This window comes from Fistularia commersonii, chromosome 28 (genome assembly GCF_037954325.1).
Source record: "Fistularia commersonii isolate RoL2024-O1a breed Wild chromosome 28, RoL_Fcom_v1.0, whole genome shotgun sequence".
Classification (NCBI taxonomy): Eukaryota; Metazoa; Chordata; class Actinopteri; order Syngnathiformes; family Fistulariidae; genus Fistularia; species Fistularia commersonii.
In genome coordinates this window covers 5,159,166-5,183,863 of record NC_141311.1, presented here as the reverse complement: position 1 = coordinate 5,183,863, position 24,698 = coordinate 5,159,166, and the positions used below count along the sequence as shown (strand labels likewise).

Here is a 24,698-nt window from a genome sequence, read left to right as displayed (position 1 = left end):
TTGACCCCAGCTGTCAAATGCCAGTCTCCCTTTGGGAACCGGGGAAAGCCTGCTAAGGGAGGAAAATATGTACCTTTGACGTATTTTTTTGCAAAAACAGTCTTTTGTGAAATCGCTCCAGCAAACACATACTGAATGGTTTTCCTCAAGGAAAAACACCCATCTTCAGAGTCAAATGAACAGTCGGCATGTAGCTTCTTTGGCCAAAAATCCATCACATGCACACACGAAAACCCATTAATGATCAACTTCACCTCCATTTCTACAAACATACATCTCTTTTCTATTCACTTTTAACGCCAATACAGTTGTGCTCTGCAAGTACAATTTATTTCTTCTCTCACAGAATGACTTTTTCATGAACACACCACAAAAGATAGATCTGTTTTCTTGTTGTGCGGAGCGATTGCTGTGCAACATCTGTTAACTAATTCTCTCTTACCTCAACAGACACGTAGCGCTGTTGAAACTCCTTCAGGTCAGGAAAACGGAGGTCAGGGAATGAGACCAGATGTTCTATAGTTCTAGCAGATGTGACACAAATACCAACTGCTTTTCGATGAAAAAAAAAGAATTAGCCGCATCATTTTTGATGCCCACGACGATAGTTGACGGGGACCCGACTTGAACCTTTGGTGAACACGAAACTTGGAGCCTTTAGCGTTTCTGTGACAGAGAAAAGACACATTTCCAACCACTAAATGACTGTTGACCACAAAGCTGAAAGGAATTGCCTCACTTCTCCTACAACAGCTTCTGCTACAAATACAGAACATCAGCGATAACAATACTGGAAAGGACTCACACAATGGATGCGTGGATTATTATTTGTTTTGCCAGGGGTACTTAAGCAAGGCTCTATTGACACTGCCTAATCTCCAGGAACCCACAAAAGTCATAACTCAGCTCAGACCACGCGGAGGCCCCAGTTTACTATCTATGAGCCTGCTTCGCTTCAGTGGATCAGAAAACAGTCATATGACAACCAGTGCTGAGTGAAGTTACTGTCACATATACAGGAGCAGACAGGAGGCTTTTATTAAAGCCTGGCTTTAAAAGTTGAGTGAATCAACTGTAGTCAGAGATATCGGAAGAACATTTCTAAATTAGGTTCAAAAAAATGTGTTTCTCATGTTAGATATGGAAAATCAAAGAAGAGAATTTGAATTTGGATGTTTTTAATCCCAAATAGGTAAGTGACTCATACGCCATGTGAACGTGTACAGTGAAGAGACTTTGTCTTTAAGCTTACAAGAGACAAAATATCAAAAAAAGAAATTGAAGTCTTTTTGTTCTGGAAAATAAAGGTGCTAGACGGTCCTCTGATGACATGAAAGATAACCGGCTTCCAGTGGGTGAACGCAGGACGGACAGATTTGTTTTCTTCTTTTTCAGAACCTGTGAAAAGCAAAGGTATGCGGTTTGGGAAGCACTAAAGCTCCTGTCTGGGTTGCAGAGGGAGATAAGTCGTCCTGACTCGAGGCACAACTTTTTAAAGTCAGAACTGGGGAGAAACTAAAATGTTCTACTTCTTGCAAACACACTCTGCGCTACCTGGTGACAGATTTCACCAACAATGTTCGATTGCTAAAAATGTCTACATTGCACCTTAAACCTTCACATTTCGGTACTGGGGGCGGATAGGAGTTTCAGCACATGTAAATCTCTTACTCTAATGACATGCACTCCCCTGAGAATCTTACATTTCCGATCAAATCACGTCTGACAACTTCTGATGCACGTGACCGTAACAACAGCCGCAGGTCCAAAAATACACATTTAACTTCAGCTCTTGCATCCGTCCAGAAAAGAGGAAAGTTTCCACAGAGAATTTGAACAAATAGGAATGTTTTCAGTCTGAGGAGGAAGTGATGGGTGCGCTTCCCCCCTCATAGCTCATTTACCATGTGGGTTCTTTGGTTTCTCAAGTGAAACAGTTTGTTATCGTCACATTTGTTTTGTCTGAGTGGATGGCTGTACGTGAAAAGTACACAAGTGACTCATATCATTACACCGAGGAACAAAGAGTGGGTTTGCTGAAACCCATTTACAGTTACATCTATAGAAATGTGGCCGGGGGTTGGGGATCGGGGGAGGGGGTGATTTCCCCGATCAGAGAATGCAATGCTTGAGAACAATTCTTTCACTTGAAAGACTTTCCCATAATCTGGTAAGCAAAAGTAGACTCATGGAATATTTTGCCAATATTTCAAGATTGCCTTCTTTTTTGTATTTCAGTGGACGGGGATGGACGATATCTTTCTTTGATAATCTGATCTGCTATCAGGAGTTCTTGTTCCTGCACCTTTCTTAAACCTGCAGGTTGTCTTAAAATGCACATCTGGGGCCGGTGATTCCCGCCTGTCCCCCAGTCACGTACATGCATTCAAGGTACAATAACATCTTTTAAAATTCATATGCAACATCCTGGTCCAAACTTTGTTGCAGCTGATCTGTTTATCACCACAAATTCTGTCAGATTTGCTATCAGTGACAAAATTAGCTTTCTGTTGTGCCTAAGGATTACATATTAGTATCTACCACATCATTTGCACTAGCAACAAATTAAAACTAAGCTTTGTTTTAGATATTGTGCAATGTACTGAACTGTTCCTCCGCTTTATCATTATTTGGATTTTTCTCTCCAAAAATTCAGCCACGCACTTTCAGTTTTGTTGTCTCCAACTTTGACAGAATATGAACACTGACTGTGCCGGAGAAGGGAACCAAAACTCTTTGCTCCTACAAGTAGTATTGTCTTTTGTATTGTCTTTTTGTAGTATTGAGTAGTATTGTCTTTTGTCATGGGCGCTTGAACATTTGTAGTGCTCATCAAACAACTGAAATTGAGTCAAAAGATGAGAAAATCTGCAGTTTTAATAAAATATCTACATCCAATTTTGAATTAAATTGGCAGATTTCCCGTTTTCAAATTTTGTATCCTGCATATGAATCAAAAATCTTAGTAATTTTACAATGTTGAAAAAATCCACAAATTAGTCATGCTAACCCTGCACTACTAAAGTCCATGAATACATACACTGCTGATTGCAGTAACCATTTTTATGGATGTGTCAACAAAGTTAAGCTCTTTAGGAACAAAAACATTTTAGTGATGGCTATCAAATTATGTTTAATGGTTTAGAGTATCGTTTCCTTTGAGATAACATGATTTTTGTGATTTTATTCCAAGCATTTGCATGGAGATTGCAGTAAACTCTCCAAACATGTTGGAAATTCTACAGTGCCCCACAGACATAACCACAGGAAACAACGTAGCTGAACAGATTTCAAAACCCCTTCTTTCTCTTCTATTCGGCCTTTTGTGATGGCAAGCATTTCTCAGACACGCCGAGGCTCTGATGAAAAGGATGCACTCGCTATAAAGGGAAAAGTCAATAAAACCTAACGTTAAGAATGGTTTAGGGGGAAACGACACCAATTATTTGGCAACGTGTAAGCCTCATGTTTGTAGCCATTGATAGGTATGGAACTGTTTGGCATGGTACTCCAAGAAATGCAATCTGAGACATACAATGATCTTATTTCTGCTACTAATAATGGGAAGGAACGAGTAGCATAAGCTAGACCAAGGGCAGAAGTAAGTATTTGTAAGAAGCAGTGCGGTTTCATGCCAAGAAAGAGTAGTACAGTGTCTTTGTAGATCCACAAAAAGCATACGGCAGGGTACAGAAAGAGGAACTGAGGTATCGTATGAGGAAGTCTGGAGTGGCAGAAAACTATTGCAGGGTTCTCCAGGGCATGAATGAGAGCCGTAAGACAGGGGTGAGGTGTGTCACAGATATGACAGGGGAGTTTCACTGTGGAGGTGGGGATGCATCAGGGATTCGCTCTGAGCCCCTTCTGATTGTCTGCGGTGATGGTCAGGCTGACAGATGAGGATAGACAGGAAACTCCTGTCCATGATGTTTGCAGATGACATTGGATCCGGGGTGAGAGCAGAAGCAGGTGGAGGAAAATCTTGATAGAGGAATGAAGACTGAAGGAGAGGAATGAAGGTTAGCCACAGCAAGACAGAATAACTGTATGTCAATGAGGGGGACCCAAGTGGAACGGTGATTCCACAAGGACTACGGATAGAGAAAGGGGCGGATTTTAAGTACTTAGGGTCAACGGTTTAGAGCAGGGATGGGCAAACTTTTTAGCACAGGGGCCACATTGACTTTTAAAATTTGACAGACGGGCCGGGTCACCACAAGATATGAAAAATATAAAAAAGAGCACAGTTTTTCACAGTACACATCAAACTTGTCTGACATTTGCTTTAAGAATAAAACCAGCTTGCTTTTGAAGGCTCTGACGTTTGCTTGCATTTCACGCACAAACCGGTTTTTCCCTTGTAGCTTCACATCCAGCTCATGCATGTGTGTCAGTATGTCCACAGTAAAGGTAAAATCACAAAGCCAATCTGTGTCATTCAACTCAGGATAATTCTCAAGTGTTTTCAAGTAGCTCCAAAAATGAAATAAGCTCCTCTTGGAGCTCCAACATTCATTGATCCAATCATTCATATCAAGTATGAATTTTGTTCCAATCTTTGGCGGGACGGATTAAAAAGACCAACAGGCCGGATGTGGCCCGCAGGCCGTAGTTTGCCCACCCCTGGTCTAGAGCAATGGAGAGTGTACTAAAGAGGTGGAGAAATATGTGCTAGCAGGTTGGAATGGGTGACATCTGTGACAAGAGTATCAGCCAGAATGAAAGTAAAGGTGTAAAGGTGTACAAAAAGGTAGTGAGACATCGTGTTTGAGGGACAATGGCCTTGGGGGAAAGACAGGTGGCAGAGCTGGAGGCAGCAGAGATGAAGATGTTGAGGTTTTCTTTGGGAGTGAGAGGGATGGATCAGGAATTAAGCCTTAAGAGGAACAGCACATATTAGATGTTTTGGAGATAAAGTCAGATCGAGATGGTTTGGACATGTACAGGGGAGCTCCTATTTCATTAAAGTTTCACTGTCCATGCTAAAAGAGAAATCAAAGTGTTCTTAAAAACAACCTGCCAGAGATTACATTTCTGCAAGGCCATGCTGATTCTCCAATGTGTAGTGCTTTGCTCAAGTTTCCAGGTAGATATTGACCTTTGCAAAATCAAAGCAGCCCGTTGTTTTTCTTTTCTCGTGCAACGATGACTCAAACCATTCGAGAACTCGTACTCTGACCAACACCTGACTAACAGGTGTTTACAGATGAGACATAATTATGATCACAATATTCCATTTTGTCAGTCTACACCCCAAAGAGCAACACCCAGCTCCTTCATAAAGAGACAGTTTTTGTTTGCTTCTTTTTTATCACTATCATTTGCCTCATTTTGATGTTTCTATTTGTAATAATGAAAGCAAACAACAAATTGAATGAATGAATTCTGAAGACTTAAAGTTGAAGGGGAATAGGTTGTAAATGAGCAAAGCACACATGGCACAAAGTCTACAAAAGTGCTACAAATTAAGCCTCATTCTCAAAATGATTAACTTTAACTTCATGTTCGCTCCTCTGCTAGCGCTTTAAAAATCTACTACATGCTCCGGGGACTGTGCAGACAGGAAGATCATAAGCAAACATTTTAAATAGAAAAATAAGGCCTGAGCAGGGACTTGGGAAACAATACCAGAAAGTTTATTTTGAGGTGCCGTTTGAGGTGTACATCAACTAGCACATGAAGTAATCTTCCTTAGGGGGTGAGGGGCGAGTACGGAGGTTGCTAATAACAGCTGCCAGATGTGCAGAGTCCCCCGAGCCCGTGCACATTCTCACAGACAATGGAATGCTTGTGAGGAGCCCCAACAGGAAGTGAGGTCAGGGCTCTTGACCCCTCCCTTAAACTTAGTGGGAGACACAGCAGTGGGGCAGCTCCGGCGAAGCAGCTTCTGAAAGTGTCCCATCATAAACCATTGACAGTGAGCACTTAGTCCATAAAGACTGTCTGCGCCACATCCCCGTCCCTCCACACGCCGCCTTTTATTTCAACCTGACTGCTGAGTGTGTGAAAAGTAAAAACAAGGAGGTGCAATTCATGTCCTTAACTGCCAGCTTTTGTATGATTTTGTAAACAGAAAGCAAAGATGCAGATCCCCCCCCACACACACACAAAAAGAAAAAAACTGCATTTTTTTTTCTGTCTTCTCTCTTAGAACGACTGCTTTCCACATACCAGATCCTGCGGGGGCGGCACAGATGAGTGCCACGAGAAAGGATTGCAAAATCTAGATCTTTTCTGCCTCAGTTAACCAGCAGACACAGCATAAGTCATAGCCGTTGAAATAAATCAAGACTCATTAGACTTTTGAGTTTCCCAGAAATGGACGGTTTCCTGGTGTTGGTGCTCTGATGTCATTTAGAGCAGGTATGAGTTTAGCATGAAGTTCAAACGAATGCTTTTTACAGGAGCGCAAACAATCATCTGTCGTTCCTTTTGCAGTCACTCTGTCATTTAGGGTTCAGGTGTGAATTGAAAATCCCTAATGATATATAAACCCGGCTGAGATGATTGGTTTTCATACTTAAACACGCAGCCTTAGCACAAAAACCATTGCTTCCATATGTAACAAAATAAGCTGCAGTGAAAAAAAAAACAAAAAAGACTATTCAAAGGCCTCACAGATACGGCGCTTCATGATGTCATCGCCACTTGGGATGATTTTAGATCTCAGTGTGATGATTATGAAAACATTATTACCTCCTTTGGGGATGGCGGGAGGTTTATTCTTACAGGAACCAGCACCTGCCCTACTCTTTGGGCAACAGCGGGGCAGATGACTAACAAATCCTGACTTACCATGACCTCACCCTCTTTATCGCACCCATACTAGTGCCCGATGGGCAAAAGTGGAAATTGCGGCTGAGAGACATGCAATGAGAAATTCATCTACTCAGCTTTGGTCTCCCGGACAAACACACACACACACACATAAGAGCAGAAATGCTGGCAGGATGACGAAACACACTGGAGACACAGCCTCCCCTTTTCCACGAGTCCTGTTGCCACAGAGAGCAACAGAGGACTTAATTCTTGCTTTCTTGGCTTATCTATCTATCTATCTATCCATCTATCTATCTATCTATCTATCTATCTATCTATCTATCTATCTATCTATCTATCTATCTATCTATCTATCTATCTATCTATCTATCTATCTATCTATCTATCTATCTATCTATCTATCTATCTATCTATCTATTCTACAGATTGATTTGGGTGAAGTGGTCATTAAGGATATATTGACTTTAGTTGTACTATAGCACATATTATATATATGTGTGTGTGTAATTCATATATATATGTATATATATATATATATATATACAAGGCTGTCTCAGAAAATTATAATATATAATGTAATATATAATATAATGTTGTGGAAAAAGTTCTTTATCTTCTGTAATGCAATTACAAAAACAAAAATGTCATACATTCTGGATTCATCACAAATCGACTAAAATATTGCAAGCCTTTTATTATTTTAATATTACTGATTATGGCTTCGGAATTCGAAATTCCTATATCTATCTATCTATCTATCTATCTATCTATCTATCTATCTATCTATCTATCTATCTATCTATCTATCTATCTATCTATCTATCTATCTATCTATCTATCCAAAGCAAAGGAGCGCTGCAGGCTCTCATGCAGATGTTTGATTGTTCCTCCTTCCTCCGGAGTTCAGTCCATCTGGCCACCGACAAAGGCACTACAAGCGTGGACTCCGGTTCCTGCTGCTCTGCCGGTGGAGAGGAAGTGAGGAGGAGGAACATCTGGACTTCATTTGCGCGCGGAAACACGGGGTCCAGAAATACTATTTTTTTCCGTATTAATTGCTTTCCATAAACCCAATATCTTCCTCTTCGTCATCGTCATCTCCATCATCATCATCATCTCTGCGCGCTGACACCCGCTCTTTGCGGCCACGGCTGCACAAACACACACACATACACACACGCATTTTTGTGCGTGTGCATGTGTGGGGGTGTGTGGTTGTGCATGCGCGCCGCGCTCCCGAGCCGAGCAGCCCGCACAGACAGGCGGGACAATCGGAGCCACAGGAGGGAGAGTGAGATCACAAAACAAGCCCAGAGTCTCATCACGCTTCCCCTTTCTTTTTTTGGTTTGTTTTGTTTTCTCCCTCCACCGACTCTGCGCGGGTCTTTTGTCCGGGTTTAACCGTGGCCCTTCGGACCGGTATGGATTTACCCGAGTCCGGACCAGAAGTGCCGCCGCACAACTTTTGATCGCCGCCGTTCGTCCGCCGACCGGAGCGCCGGAGCGCCGGACACCGGGCGCGGTATTCGTCGAGCGATCCGGCCACATGTGAGGACGCCGGGACGCGAACCACGGCGCCTCCTCGCTGCTCCACCGTTGTTCATTTTCACCTTTTATTTTTAATAATTTCTCCCATGGGGTGAGTAATGGCAACTTCTCCAAAACACCGCGCTTAACAATAGATGTAATCGCGAAGTCACATTTTTACGCAGAACTTTTTAAACCGCACATTTCTGCGTCGACACGCCACGAGGTCTCTTTTTGTCGCATTAGAGGTCTTTATTCTAATTATTTATTTGAAATGTGCCGCAAACACATCTGGGGTGCGGGCAGCGTGTATACTTGGCACAAGTCTGAACCGCTGCTGGCGCGTCTCATCCACATTGTGTGTTTTAATGAATAACATTGTGGTGTTAAAAATTAACGCACACACACACCACTCTCTGTCTCTCACGCACGCATTAACAGTAGTGTGCATGCAATCTGCTGCATAATGTGTGGTGTAACCACACACACACACACACACACTCTCACACACGCGCACTTAATTCCGTTGCGACGCCTGCTGTGTGTGTCCCCCCCCTCCACCTCATGACCCCCGCGATGTTGTTAAGGCTTGTTCATCCTTCACTCTAACGAAGGCATTGTAATGAAAGGATGTATTAATAAGACAAAAGCCCCCCCATTACCACTCATCCCCCACTGCACTGGACCAAATCTCCTGGTTTCAGAGATGCGCTGGCCAGAAATCCCCAAAGGTCTACCAATCAGGCAGATTATGTCACGAGTCAGGGACCAAGACTGAATCAAAATCAGTCTGAATGACTAATACATGTTAGTGAATGAGGTAGGAATCCCCACAGAAGTGTGTGTACAATCTGTCGCCCAGCGGCTTAATGACCTTATCGACGCCGTAAAGGTCATACGGACTTGAAAGTGCAAATAGTCCCCTTGCACCGAGGGAAGCAGAGGTGTCTGCAGTCCAGTTGTGGAGCATCCTGTCGCAGGAGAATTACCTTCACGGAGGGAGATAAGATGATAAAGTGGTGTAATTTTTGTTTATTGCCCAGATAAAAGCCTCAATTCGTCAGCCTCCGTCCTGTGGTTGTTCTGGTTCAGGCTTCACGCCGTGGAGTTCATTAGCAGGCTGTCTGGAAACAGACGGGCTCGGGGTGACATTATCTGCAGCATCAGAGGAAATCGTTTGGCGAGCAACTGAACTTTCAAAAGCACACAAACGCAACGCAGTCATTTAGATTCGAAGCAGCAAACAACTTGGTGTGATAAGATCACGAGTGCGGAGTGAGGAGGAAATACCCTCGGCTCCATTTAGCCAAGACTTATCAAGCGTCGATAGCTCGATTGACAGGTTCGTCCATGCCGGTTGTGCCAGACCCGCTCGGTTTGTTTGGGGTGTACACGGGCGCTGCCGCCTCAGGTGCTTCCCCGCCGGGCCTCCTTCCGGCTGCGTGAAGGATACGATCGAGCCGGACGGCCGTCTGCGCCGCTCTTGTGACGGCGCGGTTCATTACACCGGCCTCTCCGCGCAAAAAGACACCTTGGCGCGGTCTTCCCTTGCCAGTCTGTCCGCAGGCGCCTGGTGTTCATCTCAATAGGATAAACTCAAATATGTTTCTTTTTGGTAAAGAAGCATCGTCTCGCTCTTGCAGCTCAATGACATCATGAGCAGAAGATCTTTGTGTCGCTGACCCGGCTTCCTGCGCTCGGCGGCCCCGTTTTCCTCTACAGCCCTGCGGCGATATCCTCCTCGAGAGGAAACTACCGAGGTTAGCGTGAGAATTATAAACAAACAAATTAGTTAAACAAATAAATCGATGTATAAGTGCACGGATGGACAAATAAATTAAGGGTATTTCAGCGGTGGGAACTGAATTTGCGGGTCTTTTTTTTTATCGGAACAGGTCACTGGGGGTTAGGACGAGGGATGGGCGGCGGGTGGGTGGCGTCAGTCCCTGAAGGATGCTCGGGTTTCAGCTCAGGTCCTGGGAGCGGCCCAGTAATAGGATGCAGTGAGAAACGCTTTTCCTTTGGGAGAATGTCTTCTCTTTTGTTATCCGCAGAACCACTTCACTTCGCTCCGTTTGAGGGCTAACAACGCTGAGAGATCAGAGCGGTGCTCTGCCAGAGGCCTTTTACCTGGTTAAGTGAAACCGGAAGTCAACACAGAACTTTAAAATGCAAGAGAGCAGCCCTGTCGTTTCACATGGAACAATGGAAGTTTGTGTCAATTGCTTTAGGGCTTTTCTCTCAGTGATATTAATAGTATTGTGCGGACGGCCATCTCTGTCCTACAGGCTCATAGTTCTGGTTAGTGCTCCCTCTCAGCCTGAAAAACACTTTCCTTGGGTGTGGCAGCTGGAGTAATGTCAGCGCCTTCTGCTCGCAAGCTGCCGGAGCACAAGTCACAACACACAACACACACGCTTTTGCAGCGAGTTGCTTTCTGACTCACAGCCAACAGCTGGGAGCCTCCCGAATCTGGGAAATACATGTGTGTGCGTGTGTGTGTGGGTGTGGATGTGTGTGTGGTGGGCATTTGTTTTTTTAATAACAGTCGTGAATCGGATGCCACCTAAGAAAATCCTTGCTTACAAAGAGAACAATATCCAGCCTCGAACCCCTGTGAGCTGCAGAGGGATACAGATATAGCGGTCAGAGCACTTTAAAGTTTACGCAAGTTTAAATTTGATTGAGAGAAAAGTGGATTGGAAGGTTTTTAACCTGATGGGGAAAAATCCATTAGCATCTCCTGTTACATTCCTTTTCCACTTGAGGGACTTGGACAAACTATAAGACCCCCTCATGACCAGGCCCTGATGCTTGTAGCAGCATGCCAGGATTTCCTGACGCTGTCTTGAGCAGAGATATGGCTTCTCTTGTCACATTTCAAGCTCAGACAGACTTGTGTAAACCGACGGCGTTTGAAAATGATAATGAACGCGTTCTGTCGGGCGTTTAACAGCGGTGAAAGAACACGTCGTCTCTTAGAGACAATTGACAAGCGCTGTGAATTCAAGATTTCTAGTTTGTGCTGTGGCTTTGTACGGGACTGACAGCACTTGACATCTTCTCTCGCGATTGCAGTGTGATTTATGAACTGAGCAGGGAAAATTTCAAACTGACTACTGCAGCAGCTGCCTTAATTGGTGTGGTTATGTCATGGTTTCCTGCCTCTGCTTATTGTCAGCTCTGCAGTCGAGAGACAACCATGTGCAGGTAGATGCGGAGATGCTGTGATTTCGGAGGACCTCCTCCTGTTTCTTTCTCCCTCTGGAAGCCTTTGTTATCCTGGCAGCTTTGTTTGTGCAGCTGGAGAACTCCACAGGATTACTTCAACACATCACCTCCCCAGATCCAGAAGTAAGCTTGAGACATTTTTCTTGGACTTTGAATCATCCCATACAGCCAGTTGGAGCTTATTGGTCTAAGATGCCTGCGGAAGCAATTTTTTCTTCTTTTTTTTTTTTTTTTTTTTTTTTCAAAAGGAGATAACGTCTCTGCCAGTCGTACTTAGAATGTTTTTTAAAAATTACTGCTATTTCAGAGAACCTCTTTTGGGAGAAATAGCTATTAGGATTATTTATCCTGCAAATGCCTAAGCTTTAGTTTTTCCAAATTTCAAGTAATGGTGAAATTAGCTTCCAGTCAAACACATGCTGGGTCATGCTAAAGGTCAGACTGCTCCACTGGAACAGATGGACTGAGTGGAAGTGAACACTGTTTACTTCAGACTAATATGATGGCTCCTCACACATGTCGTTTTCAAAGGCCTCATTTGGGTCAATGTCAAGTAGCTGCTTACAGCAACTACTCTTTCTGGCCATCTATTGGTGCAAAATTGGCATGCTGCTCTTCCCAAAGTTGGCATGGAACTCTGAAAAGCCGCAGCGAAAAATAACCAAGGGGTTAGTTTTTTTGAAAACTGTACCTAGAGTTGGTTACCAAGAAATAAAACGATACCGTATCTCTCCACACAGTCCGCTTGCAGTGACCTCAAAACTTTGAGTCAGATTCACAGGCTACTAAATTCAACGTTGGCTCTATGCTAAACTCATCCAGTTGAGATGTTCATGAAAAAAATCACCTCAAGAAAAGGTTCAAGTAATGAATGAATGAGTTTGCTCTTCAAAGCCCAAATTTCTTAAATAGTGAAAGATTCAGAGAAACAACTGTGGGTAATGAGGACATAACAAGGTTCCCTCTCCCGGCAACCATGTTTTTTTTTCCACAACAGACCCAGGTTTAATGGATCTGTGTTCGCCTGAGAATTCTGGGCCTGTTTTCCTATGCTGGACCATGAAGCTGATGGAGGTCTTTCAATTCATCAGCTTATCACTATACTTTCTGCAGAGGCAGTCAGTCCCTCTGCGTAGATGCTATCTTTTTCTGTTTTGCAATGGTTTGCTTTGTTGCCAGCACATTGGCTGCTCACCTCCATATGTATCCTTGATTTTGGCATCCAGGCACGGGAATGTTTGTCACGGTGCTTAATGCACCGGGAATTCCAACATCTGTGGAACAACTGGCGTACACAATCACATGTTGTTATCTCTTATGCCTTTGGCGAAACATGCAACAAAATAAATAGATGATTAAGTTCAAAAAAAGTGCCCTCACAACAGCTGTTTTTTTTCCAACAAGCCAAAAGAACATGAGAAGGGGTGGAGTTCAAGGTCTGGCAACATAGTAGAATAGGAGCAGATATCCAGGACAAAAGAGACATAAAAAGGGGGTTCAGAGCTATTCATGATTCAAAACCCTATTGTAATGACAAGAACAGTGTAAGGTGTGAGAAGAGCAGCTGAAACTTGAATCACGAAAAATCACTGGAAGGTTTCCGACGAGGGTTGGCCAAATTTGGCCCCACATCTCTTCTTTGTCACATGGCTGATGGTGGTTAACACCTATGTAGTTGTTTTCATGTGAAGCGTAACACAGGATCTCTTCTTTTTCCGGTTGTCTGCTGGTTGTCTGCTTTTTCAGCACAAAGTTGGATGCTCATCCAAAATCTTGCTCATCTACAAAGTCGGTTACGTGTCCTTCTGAAGATCAAGGTTACCCCTGAGAGTTGACACAAGTGTGATTGAAAAAAAAATAAGAATGTCCTGTTTCAAATGATATATAAAAAAATAGTAAAGCAATCTTACTCGAGTCAAAAGTCTAACAAAATTGCAAGATATTACTGAAAAAAACCTTGATGCTTTTCAAACCTAAAAACACTTTTTAATGAAGTCTTGTAGCGGGGGCCGTAAGAACATGGCTGACCCAGATGTGTGCTAAATAAATCCATCTTGATGTGCATTTAATCACCTCTTTGTGGTCTATTTTTTGATGTGTGTTAAAGTTTAACATATATAAGGGGGGGAGGGGGCATTAGAAGGAGGATAATGTAGTATCAGGGAGCAGCTTTAAAGGAGAAATATGCAAATACGGCCCTGTAAAATATGATTAATTTGGAAGCCTGCAACACTAAGTTGACAGAAATGGTCATGCAGTGAAGATATTACAGTAATTGTCTCTGAGGCGCCACCTTTGTAGATCCCCGACTCCCGAGCGGGGCAGACTGTGGGGGTTGTCTGCCGGTCATGTGGGTTATGAGTCCTGAGGCTCCATGATGCCCTTCTTTATGCAGCTCTTTGTTTCCAGCTCTCCTCACTCCTGCACTAAGACCCCCACAGCACATGAACATCTGTTATAAATAAAGCTTTGCGAAGTTGCAGAGATGAAGCGGCAACAGTGAACAGCATAAGTCACTGCAAAACAAAAGTAAGAACCGCTTTCTGTTCCTGTCTGAACTGTGTTGACAGACTGGACCCCCCGAGGAGTCTGTACCCAAACTGTCAAACTGTTTGACAAGCGAAAGGGTAATCCCTAATTATATGACGCAGCCCACGGTATTGGGGACACTCCCTCCCAGCTTATGCATAATTTTATTAAAGCATCACTCAATGAGCGTACAATGGAAGGAAAAAGATGTACTTAAAATGAGAAGGAACTGTCCCATGAATTTAAAAAGAGGAACTTTTTAGCTCCTTTCAATCCAGTGCCTTTGCATTTACCACTATGTATTTATTATTTCACAAAACAATAACAGGAGATGCTGATGCATGGGATGTTGGTGTACGGACGTTCACCTGTCAAAGTTCTATATGCGTGGCAGGTTTACTAGTCTGCAGTTTGAATTTACTCTCAACTGTTTTTTAGGATCCCGCTACTGTTCCTCAGTGTTTGGAAAGTAAGAGCAAACAGATTTAGTCATGTGTTTTAGCCTGTAAAAAGGGGAACAGCTGTGGGGATTTAACCCAAATGTTGCCCAAACTAGAAGAAAGTTCAGTCTTGAGGTTTTTGAGGTGCAATACGCATGGGTGACAAATTCTATATCTAGTCCCATAGAGTTGCTGATACAGTGACTTTGACTTGATCCTCCAGCGTTGCTTAAAGACTGTTTTGCTGTCAGTAACTCTATGACTATTGTTTATCCTGTCGGTTTATCAGGAAGCTTGTCTGCTATGAGGCAGACAAGCTTAAGATCAAGCAGATAGATAAAGGATGTAGGACCTGTTATTCTGACCTTATTTAAAAGAGAACGAGTTACTGTTCTTCATCGCTGCCCTTGTTATGGCCAAGGTCATTTGAAGAATCAGCAGCTCGATCATGTCGCAGCAGAAATGCAAAACCTCTGTCCCTCAGTTACAGCGCTCCTGGAAACATTACTGCTTTCTTTCCCGGAAATTGACCGTGGACGATCAATAGTTATGTTGTGCTGATGTGAAAAGATTCCACACACAGAGCCCCCGGGGCTCAGTGATGGCCAGAATGGCAGAGAGACACTGGAGCCACCTGCCAGCAGACACAGTCCTTCCCTATGTTTTCTGGTCTGCGCGCGGACGCTCCAGTCAAACGGGCTTGCATTCATGGCTCCATGCGTGCAGTGGCTTGTGACTGTGTACAAGAGTGCTTCGCTGTCTCTGTTAATATTAGGAGGCAGCCAATAATGTATCCCAAACAGAGGAGATACACACTGTGTCCCTAAAAGGTTGCATATTTCATTGTTTATTTCTTCAGAAGTGGAGCTCCTGGGATAGCTCATAAGATTTACTGTAATAGTGCTTGGTTTTGTGTTCTGCGTCAAAGCATTTCGAAACTTGAGGGAATAAAACACTGCGATGACGTTGCACTATTTTGCCTGTACTTTCCCCGTCACTTCAACCTGTAGTTTCTCTCCCATACTTTCATTCTGCAGAATTGCATTCGCTCTATAAAAACAAAAGTATTTCTCTGAGCATATCCTGTTTGTGTATAGAAACTTTCATTTTGCCTTAAGTGTGACTTTTGCAAGGTAGTTGGATTGCATCCCTTGAGTTGATAACGCAGTGGTGTAGGTCTGTGCCTCCGTTTTTCTATTTTTACACCGTTGTCGTGACAATCACGGCATTTAAAGTATCGTGTCGTATTTTTGGCTTTAGCTTTGGTTAGAAGATTCACGAGTCAAGAAAATCAAGTCAAGTTATTCCACAGGTAATGTGCTCCTAGTTGACCAAAAGAAGCAGCACATAGGAAACTAAAGTAAATATGAATTTTAATGATAAAATAAATGTTACCATCATATGGAAAATGGTCTAAGGATCTTATGACAAGGCCACTATTGTGAATTCCTTGCTTTCTGTAATCTTCAACACTCTTAATCCTATTTGTGATTTATTAAAAAGAAGTCCGGTGTTTTAAATAAATACTCGACTCCTTGAAACTTCCAACTAGAATCAAGTTGTTTAACTTGCGTCCAACACTGCTGCTACATGTTTGCACTCATATGTTTTACAGGATGCTCCTTAGATTGTTCAACCGGGGATGAAAAATTGATGTGTCTAAGCTCTCTTTGTTTGTTCTTTGGGTTTTTCCCCAGAGAAAGCAGGGCTGGGTTTGAATAGAGTGTGACAGGTAACAGGTGGCGCGTCAGGACCGTCTTGCTTTGGTTTTCGTTTAGCAGACACTCAGCTAATTGAGGCTTATCAGGTGTTGGGTAAAAAAAAAAAAAATACCTGAAGCTTTTGTAAAACCTTCACTGTCGGGATGGAGAGGTGGAGCTCGGATTAGGAGAGGAGAGTCAGCTTTCAGCAGTGAATTGATAATAATTTTGGCACTCTACTGATTGCAAAGAAATCTGTGGGGTGTGTGTATGTGTGTGTGTGTGTGTGTGTACGCAAGTAGCTGAGGTGCGCAATTCAACTATGAAAGTATTGCTATGAAAATTTGGCGGATGTGTAGATGTGTTGGCTGAGTGAACGTGTGAATCCAGCGCTTCCTGTCGTCATTGATTGTAGAGGATAAGGATCATCCGAAGGCCTGGCGACCCGTCTAGTCTTTGTCACCTTCTTTTAATTTATTTCTCCTTTCCATTCATCATTCAACAACACCCGGGTATCAACCCTTTTTTTTTTCAGGGGACCTTTCTGCCCAGTTTCACTGGTGAGGTGGTTGTGGTTTGAAACTCCAGCAGTGCTTTCCGTAAGTTGCATATATAGTCATTGATAACTGAGTCAACATCTTAAAACTCTTTAAGGTGATGGCCGCTGGCGTTGTCTCCTGCTCGGCTGAGCCGTCGGCGGGTCACTCTTGCTGTCCTCATTAGGCGGTGCAATTCCTCTCAGCCTGCTCGTTTTCTACCTGAATTTAAGACTTACTGCCTTAGGCGTGCCACGGGGCCTCTGGAAAATCGTTTAACCGATGTTACCTTTTATACATCTGATAAATAGACATTCTTGAAACTTTCATAGAGGAACCAAGCCGGATGCTAAAAAAGGAGACGGATGGCTATAAAGATGGAGTTTTCTAAGGAGGATAGATAAATGGGGAAAAAATAAGGAGGCCAGTAAGTGTAATAGAAGATTGGTAATTTAGCTTTGTTTTTTTGAATTTGGATAGTGAGAGAAGAGAGGGTGATGAGAGTTACCTAAAGTCAATATTGCCAAAGATAGCGGTGAGAGTTGTGTAAGATTGGGGGTTTAAAAAAAATCCATCTTAAACACACTATTACAGGACAGAGAAGGTTGTCAAAAATGCAGTGACAATTGGATGGAAAACTGCTTAAAGGAAGTGACACTGGAGAAAAAAACAAACAAACAAACAAATAAATCAATAAATTCAACTTAGAACATTAACACACTGTTGCAGGACGGTGTGGTAGTGGAGGTTGTTAAAAATGCAAAAACGCTATTACAACTGGATGGAAAATTACTTCAAGGAAGTGAAGACAGAAGTTGAGAAACAACAAATTCAGAGAGGTTTCTTGAAAGAGTTAGAAAAGTTAGGCAGAAAAGTCAGGGGGTTGTGATTGTTTAAATACAGGTAAAAACACAGTCAGGATTATCCTGAAAACATGTCATATAGAATGGAACTCAGGGGAGTGCAGCATGTCCGACTTTATTTCAATTATAATAAATTATATATCTGCAAATATTCCACAGGGTATAGGAATGTTAAATATGTGCCTGAGAAAACATTAGATGCAATTAATCAAACTGAAAGGTCGGAAATAAAATATGGATGTAAGTTTACTGAGTTTAGGGACAAAATATGTCTTTTGACAAGAGAGAGGCTCTAAAGCTGGTCATTTGGAGGAAACACTGATATCAGATTAACATTTATGTCAGCATCATGTTATTTTGCAATGAGTAGCAAGTTGGCGTACCCATGCATGTGTGCTCCAAGATGAGATGTATGAAAAGGGCCATGTACTAAAAACCTGAGCAGATGATTAGAAATACAGATAAAAACACAAAACTTAAGTAAATCACCAGCAAAGAAGCAGTGGTGTTTTCACTGTGAAGTGTTTGTTTCATATCAGAATGTTCAACGCATTCTTTAAAAGACCCTCTCTCAGTCCAAACAGGCAACCTTGTCAGCTCGCTTGCATCGCAAAAATATTTCGCTGCATGTATATATATATTTATTTTGCCGTTCAACAAGTGGTACAGTCGAAAAAACTACTGGGACAGTTTGTTACTACGTGTTTTGACACTAATAGACAAATGTGTGGAAAATATCACAACAAAAAATACATCCAGGAAATTGTCAAAACTAGCAAAATGTGAATATTTCTTAAATACTACAATGCAATCCATTGTGCTCATTTGAGAAAAATAAATTACCTGGTATTTTTTATTTGGTTGCGTCTGTCGTACTATAGTGTTACATTGGTGTCTGGGTCAAACACGGGGCAACACTTTGTCGGGTGCTCTAAAGAGAGGTGTTGAATAGCAGGAAGTCTGCTCTCCTGTCGACCAGTCACCATGGAAACATCTGAATGACACATGGCAGGTAGAGGGACAGGGCGGTGGTGGTGGGGAGGAGGGGGGGGCATGGCTGCCAGCAAACCAGCCCATCAGGTTTCAGGTCTGTGCACACAGTGAAATCTCTCGATGACAGATGCCAAGGACTCCTTGGTGACAGGGGGACCTTGAGATGCCTAGACTATATAAACAATAGAACTGGCAGAGCTGAGAGGATTAAAAACCCAGTGCAAATTTATCTTGGCTGACTGGAGACTGCAGAGATACAGAAGTCGGACTATATCAGCTGACTTTCCGTGAATAAAATCATGACAGGCAGCGGTAATGAGACCTAATGTTATTATGCTGTCTGTGCTGGCAAATGTGCTCACCCTCAAGCCTCCAATTTGCATCTATTAATGGAGCTAAAAGGATGAAGGAAACTGCAAGGGTGATAAAGGAGTGCTCAAATAAATATATTTCTGTACCGATACGGATGTGGCGCACAAATTTCAGTGTGCACTCCCATTAACAAGTATGACGGGCACGGCGCTCCACACTGAAGGAGACAATTGTTCTTTGTTTTAGCTCTTGGAGACAGTTGTCATCTCTGGCAACCGATCAAACAGTGTTTGGAGCTTGCTCGTGTGTGTAGAAAGATGCCTTAATACATGACTGCCACAAACATCTGTGAAAGAAGACTTGTATACGTATCTAAGGCTTTGAATGGCGCAACTCATCAAATGGCATGTGCAATTGCGCGCATGTGCATGTATGTGCGTGTGTTTGTGTGCATGTGTGTGCAGACTCATCATAGCCATGTTTCAGATTCCTCCCTTTGTGTCCAGATGCCGTTCCACATGCATGCTCTCTGTCTGGCTTTGTGACTCTCCATCCTTCAGGCTCTCTGGGCTGGAGTCAAAGCCCTGCAGAACAGAGCAGAGGTTCAGCTCCGTCCAGTTTCCACAACAGCTTTCCAGCTAAGAGCTGCTTTAGCCATCCGGTCGTAGTCTGGAAGACAGACATTGATGCGTCGGTGTTGAATTTCGTCCGGAGTTGGTCCGCAGAGGGATCCTGTTACTTTTGACAGGTTTAAGACACTATTCCCACATCTAATATAATTTGCAAAGCCTCCAACTTTCTGTCTTCATCCCCATTGCTTGAGTTAATTTCATTTTATTTTTTTATTGTTTACAGGTTTCTCCCTTTAACTAATCTTAGTCATTTTTACCCACAACAATGGTTTCCAGTGTGTGCAACTAATTAGGTCAAAGGTTTTCTGCTTAGATTTAAAGCTGGTGAGCCTGTCTCTGACCTCTGTAATTGGATACGACACTTCACACATAAAGCAAAAGCCATGTGTAAACTATTATTGTGTTACATATATATATATAATATGTATATGGCTTGTAAAATTGGTTTTGAATGCACCACGGTACTGGAAAAGTAGGAGTCGGAATGAAAGAAAAATTGGCCGCTGTGTTTGTGGACCGACCGAAGAGACTGGCTGATCCTCAAGTTATGCTGAAGTTTCAAGAGATAACTCACTGGAGTGGAATGGTTTTTCCCCCCACAACAATGCTCTGTGTTGACAGCAGAGTGCTCGAACAGGGTTACTGGAATGTCCCCCTCAGTTTCCGAGAGGAGCCCTTTGTCTACATGCCCATACTTTCCCTGATAATGCATTTATTGTCCCACCTGGTGAGGATTTCTATCCCGTATGGGATCATTGTCCAAAATTTGAATGCTAATATTCAGAGTACATGCAACGTTTCCCCGACGAGTTCTGTTTATGATGACATGCAACCATGTAATCCAGTCATCCACTGGATTGTCACATTCCATTTATTACTGAATGAAACTCACCCGCCCATGTAACTTAGAATGCAAGTTAAATGCATTCTTCCTGCTGCGGGACTTGGAGAATTATCTTGAATTGAGGATGTACTAGAATGGCACAGTGCAGTGTCACCTTGTGGTCTTAGAGTTAACATAAAAGTGACTGGTTTTGTCATTGTTTAAACACCTGAGGATAATATTTATTTCTATTTCCATTGCCACTCCAGCAGGTGGTAGAAAAGAAGGCTGTAGAGCAGGTGTTGCCTACATACTTCTCTTGTCAGACTCATTTTGACTTTGGCAAGTGTTTAGCTTTATTAAAAACACATGTCTGCTGGTCACAGTTTCTTCTCTTTTCTCGAACAACGTCATCTCTGTAACGCAGCCTCTTGTCTCTTCGTTTGTTGCAGGTGACCCACATAGAGCTCCTGAGACGTGACTGTAGGACAGGCCGTTTCCCTCCCACCCTCTGGCCTCCTTCCTGTCCCTACGCAAAGGCAATGACTATCTGCTTAGATGCCCAACACAAGCCTGTGAGTGAATCTTTGCTGTGAAGCCACTGCGCTCTGCTCCCCGCATCACCATGAAGAGCAAGTACTCCCACTACTACAACAGTAGTCTTATCCGCTCCTACTATGCGTTTGCTAAGAACATGACCAAGGACGAGCTGGGTACACAAGCTGAGGGTAAAAAAGCGCTCACCAACCTCAATATTATCATCGTAGTAATATGCACCATCATCATTCTGGAGAATCTGCTGGTGCTCATTGCAGTTTTCCGCAACAAGAAGTTCCATTCTGCAATGTTTTTCTTCATCGGAAATTTGGCATTTTCTGATCTGCTGGCAGGCTCTGCCTACATAGCCAACATTTTTCTATCAGGGTCAAGGACCTTTAAATTGATGCCTGTGCATTGGTTCATCCGAGAGGGCACCGCATTCATCGCCCTGGCCGCTTCAGTCTTCAGCTTGCTGGCGATAGCTATCGAGCGCTACATTGCCATCACCAAGGTCAAGGTGTATGGCTCCACGAAAACGTGCCGCATGTTCCTGCTTATAGGAGCTTGCTGGGTTACCTCCATCCTGCTTGGAGGACTTCCTATCATCGGATGGAACTGCATAAACAACCTCCCTGAATGCTCAGCCGTACTGCCACTGTACTCAAAGAAGTATATTCTTTTTGTGGTCACCATTTTTAGCCTCATTCTACTCTCCATTGTCATCCTTTATGTAAAGATCTACTTGATTGTACGCTCTAGTCACCAGGAGGCAACTAATTCCCCAGCCTATGCCCTTTTAAAAACAGTCACAATCGTACTGGGGGTCTTCATCATGTGCTGGCTGCCTGCTTTTACCATCCTTCTCCTAGATTCATCCTGCAGGATACAGTTCTGCCCAATCTTGTCACAAGCAAACATCTTTTTTGGCATTGCCACTCTGAACTCAGCACTTAATCCACTGATCTACACGCTACGCAGCAAAGACATGAGAAAAGAGTTTCTACGCGTGCTATGTTGCTGGGGGGTGTTACACAGTGGCCGACCTGCTGACCGCTGTCTGGTCCCTCTGAAGAGCTCCAGCTCTCTGGAACACTGCACGAACAAACACGAACACCAGACCACCCCAATCATGCAGGATTGCACCACTTGTGTCTGATGTGGTGGCATTAAATCAAAATCCTTGTGTTTGTTTGTGTGTGTGTGTGTGTGTGTGTGTGTGTGTGTGTGTGTATGTGTGTGTGTGTGTGTGTGTGTGTGTGCGTGCGTGCGTGCGTGCATGTGTGTGTGCGTGCGTGTCCGTTGGTGTGCATGTCTAGCGCAAGTGTTTATATGTGAATGAGATCAAATCTAGGCTGTGATAAGACAAAGACAGCTCACCCTTGTCTGAGATGTATGGAAAAGGATGGGACACAGTGTTCTGTTGACATGTTCCGCAGATTTATTTTGCAATCTAAATTATGTGACTTCACAATCAGGTCACCTGTGCTGGGATATGAATAAAAGAAAAGTGGGAACCATCATAACCGAGAAACAAAATCTTGGGTGAGAATTTTGGAAATGTGAAAATAGCTTTTGTGGGGTACTGAGTTTTCTATGGAGTGAAAAACCATTTACATATGTATACCTGTCATTTTGTGTTTTTCATATACATGTAAGCCTTTATTAGAAGCCAAAAACAAATATGTACGTTGCTAATATCACATCTATGGTGCGTTTTCCTGTTCCTTTTGAAGCCAGCAGCAATGCAAAGCTTGCAGAATTGCACTTTGTAGATTTCAACAGTTTTCTCTTGCTAAAAATTAACCATGTAACTCACTTCTATACGTACATTTTGGATTATGTGCAGTACAGACAGCCGGAGACGGGGAGACATTTCGCATTATATTGCACTCCATGGCCAAATTACTATGAGAGATCCATCAATAAATCCAGGGCAATATATTCTTGAAATAACCTTGCTTAAAATCATTTGAGTAACTAAATCAAACATACGTAGCCTGCTTACATTTAATGCATGAAACTCTTGCTCATTTGTTAGTGCTAATATGTATAATTATATTCACACTCCAATATCCATCATTAACACCCTTTACTTCATTGGTGCCCATAATCTCTTCTTCTTGCTTTAACTGTTGTCTTTTGTATCTTAAAAGTTTGCTGTGAGGAAGACCTAACCAGAAAGCACATTTCTTGAAGTGATTAGGCACTGATGAATTTCACTCTGTCATAGCTGTTCGGCAGCTTTAAATAACAGTGTTGTAGCAACGTAGTAGCAATGTGCTGTTTCTGTTTGCGCCTTCCTCTTTAGGAAATTGGCTGAATGTATGTATGAAGTGTTTGGGGCAGATGCTCCATTATTGACAGTATTATTGATCATCATTTTTAGAATTAGTCAGCATTGACAAGCAGAGAGTGGGATGAACAGGGTATGTCACTCTGACTGTGAACTCAAAAAGCACCATGAACAAGAATTTATCATGAACATCTTGGTTTCATTTGTGAGACATATGTCCTGTGCAACTAAAGATGCAAACGTGTCTCATCTTTCCAAAGACCAACACCTCCCCTACAAATTGGGAGAAGATCTGGTTTCAAAGGTGCCGCGGAGGGATCTTCCCCTCCCCAGGGAGGTCAGCTTCATCCTCATGCTCAAACATCCAGCAACACACAACTTCCTTCAGCCATAAGAAGGAAGTCCTGGTTTAAGTTTTTTCATTGTTTCCTGTTGTTCAAGGTCCCACTAGCCTTCCTACTGTTGACACACATTTTTCTATTTTTTTTTTTTTTTTTTTTCATTTAGATGTCCAAGTAAAAATGGTGAAAAGCACTTTGGCAGCTTCAGTGATGTTTGCTTTCCCTCATTGTTTTTAGATGGAGAGGTTTTTTAATCTGTGTACCTATCAGTTCATTGCAACTATTTTTTATGATAAATATATGAATAACTATGTTTGTAAGTATGTATGTATGTATGTATGTATCTTTGTACAGTTTGTATGATTTGTGTTGTAAAAATGTCCTGTGTGCAATAGCCTTGTGTGTCCAGTAGCACGCTGCCTGTGTTCAATCGGTACAATCTGAAACACTAATGTAGGTACATAAACATTTTGTTAATTACATTCCCTTTTTATAAAATAAATATTGAAAAGATATGTCTTGTGTTTTACTTCTAACTCGCTTTGAGATTTTCTATAGGACCTGAAATATATGTATGGTGACTATATATATATATATATATATATATATATATATGTGTGTGTGTGTGTGTGTGTATGTAATGTGTATCGTGTCCAGTCCAAGAAAATTAGTTTGATTTTACAACAAAGTAAAAATACTTATCACTGAACCATTCAATCCTGTAATTCTCGAACAGAGACGTTTGTAGAGCACATAATGGAAATGTATCCTGCCAAAGTAAGAAAAGTTCTACAGCTGCAACATGAAAGTCTGAAATTGTACCTGAGACAGCTGTTTGGTCATTAGTCATGGCTCCTTCTTAAATTTGATTTAAAAGAATGACAAGGCTTGCACAGAAACCTCAATAGAGGTTAGAGAGTAGATTTGGGGAGTGATGAAGAAGAATTTGTTTGTAAGATTGTCTGAGAGAAGGATAAAAAAGGCCCTGGGAGAGGTTTTCGGGTAGGGGGAGACTTGTGAGGGGAGAGACTGACTTATAGTGGCCTTGGGAGAGTTGGGCCTGTTTCCTGTCAGACGTCCAGGATTCCTGGGTGGGAACATTGGCTGAATCAGCCCCAGGAGGCTGTGCTGCTGGGAAGTTAGCCAAGTCTTTCCAGC

The 24,698-nt window shown here is 42.7% G+C and overlaps 1 protein-coding gene across 2 annotated transcripts; it reads left to right on the top strand.

The window, feature by feature from the left end:
* Positions 1-8,008: 8,008 nt before the first annotated feature.
* On the top strand, positions 8,009-24,053 carry s1pr2 (sphingosine-1-phosphate receptor 2). 2 transcript variants are annotated; one of them, XR_015108997.1, is made up of 3 exons: positions 8,009-8,419; positions 20,819-20,941; positions 23,460-24,053. XR_015108997.1 is itself a non-coding variant. In XM_086176408.1 (2 exons), the coding sequence occupies exon 1, from the start codon at positions 20,992-20,994 to the stop codon at positions 22,060-22,062; it is 1,071 nt and encodes a 356-aa protein (XP_086032534.1). In that variant the 5' UTR covers positions 20,950-20,991; the 3' UTR covers positions 22,063-22,448; positions 23,460-24,053. The 2 variants fall into 2 exon arrangements, 1 of the variants encoding a protein (XP_086032534.1); XM_086176408.1 differs by lacking the exons at positions 8,009-8,419; positions 20,819-20,941 and adding an exon at positions 20,950-22,448.
* The last annotated feature ends 645 nt before the right edge of the window (positions 24,054-24,698 follow it).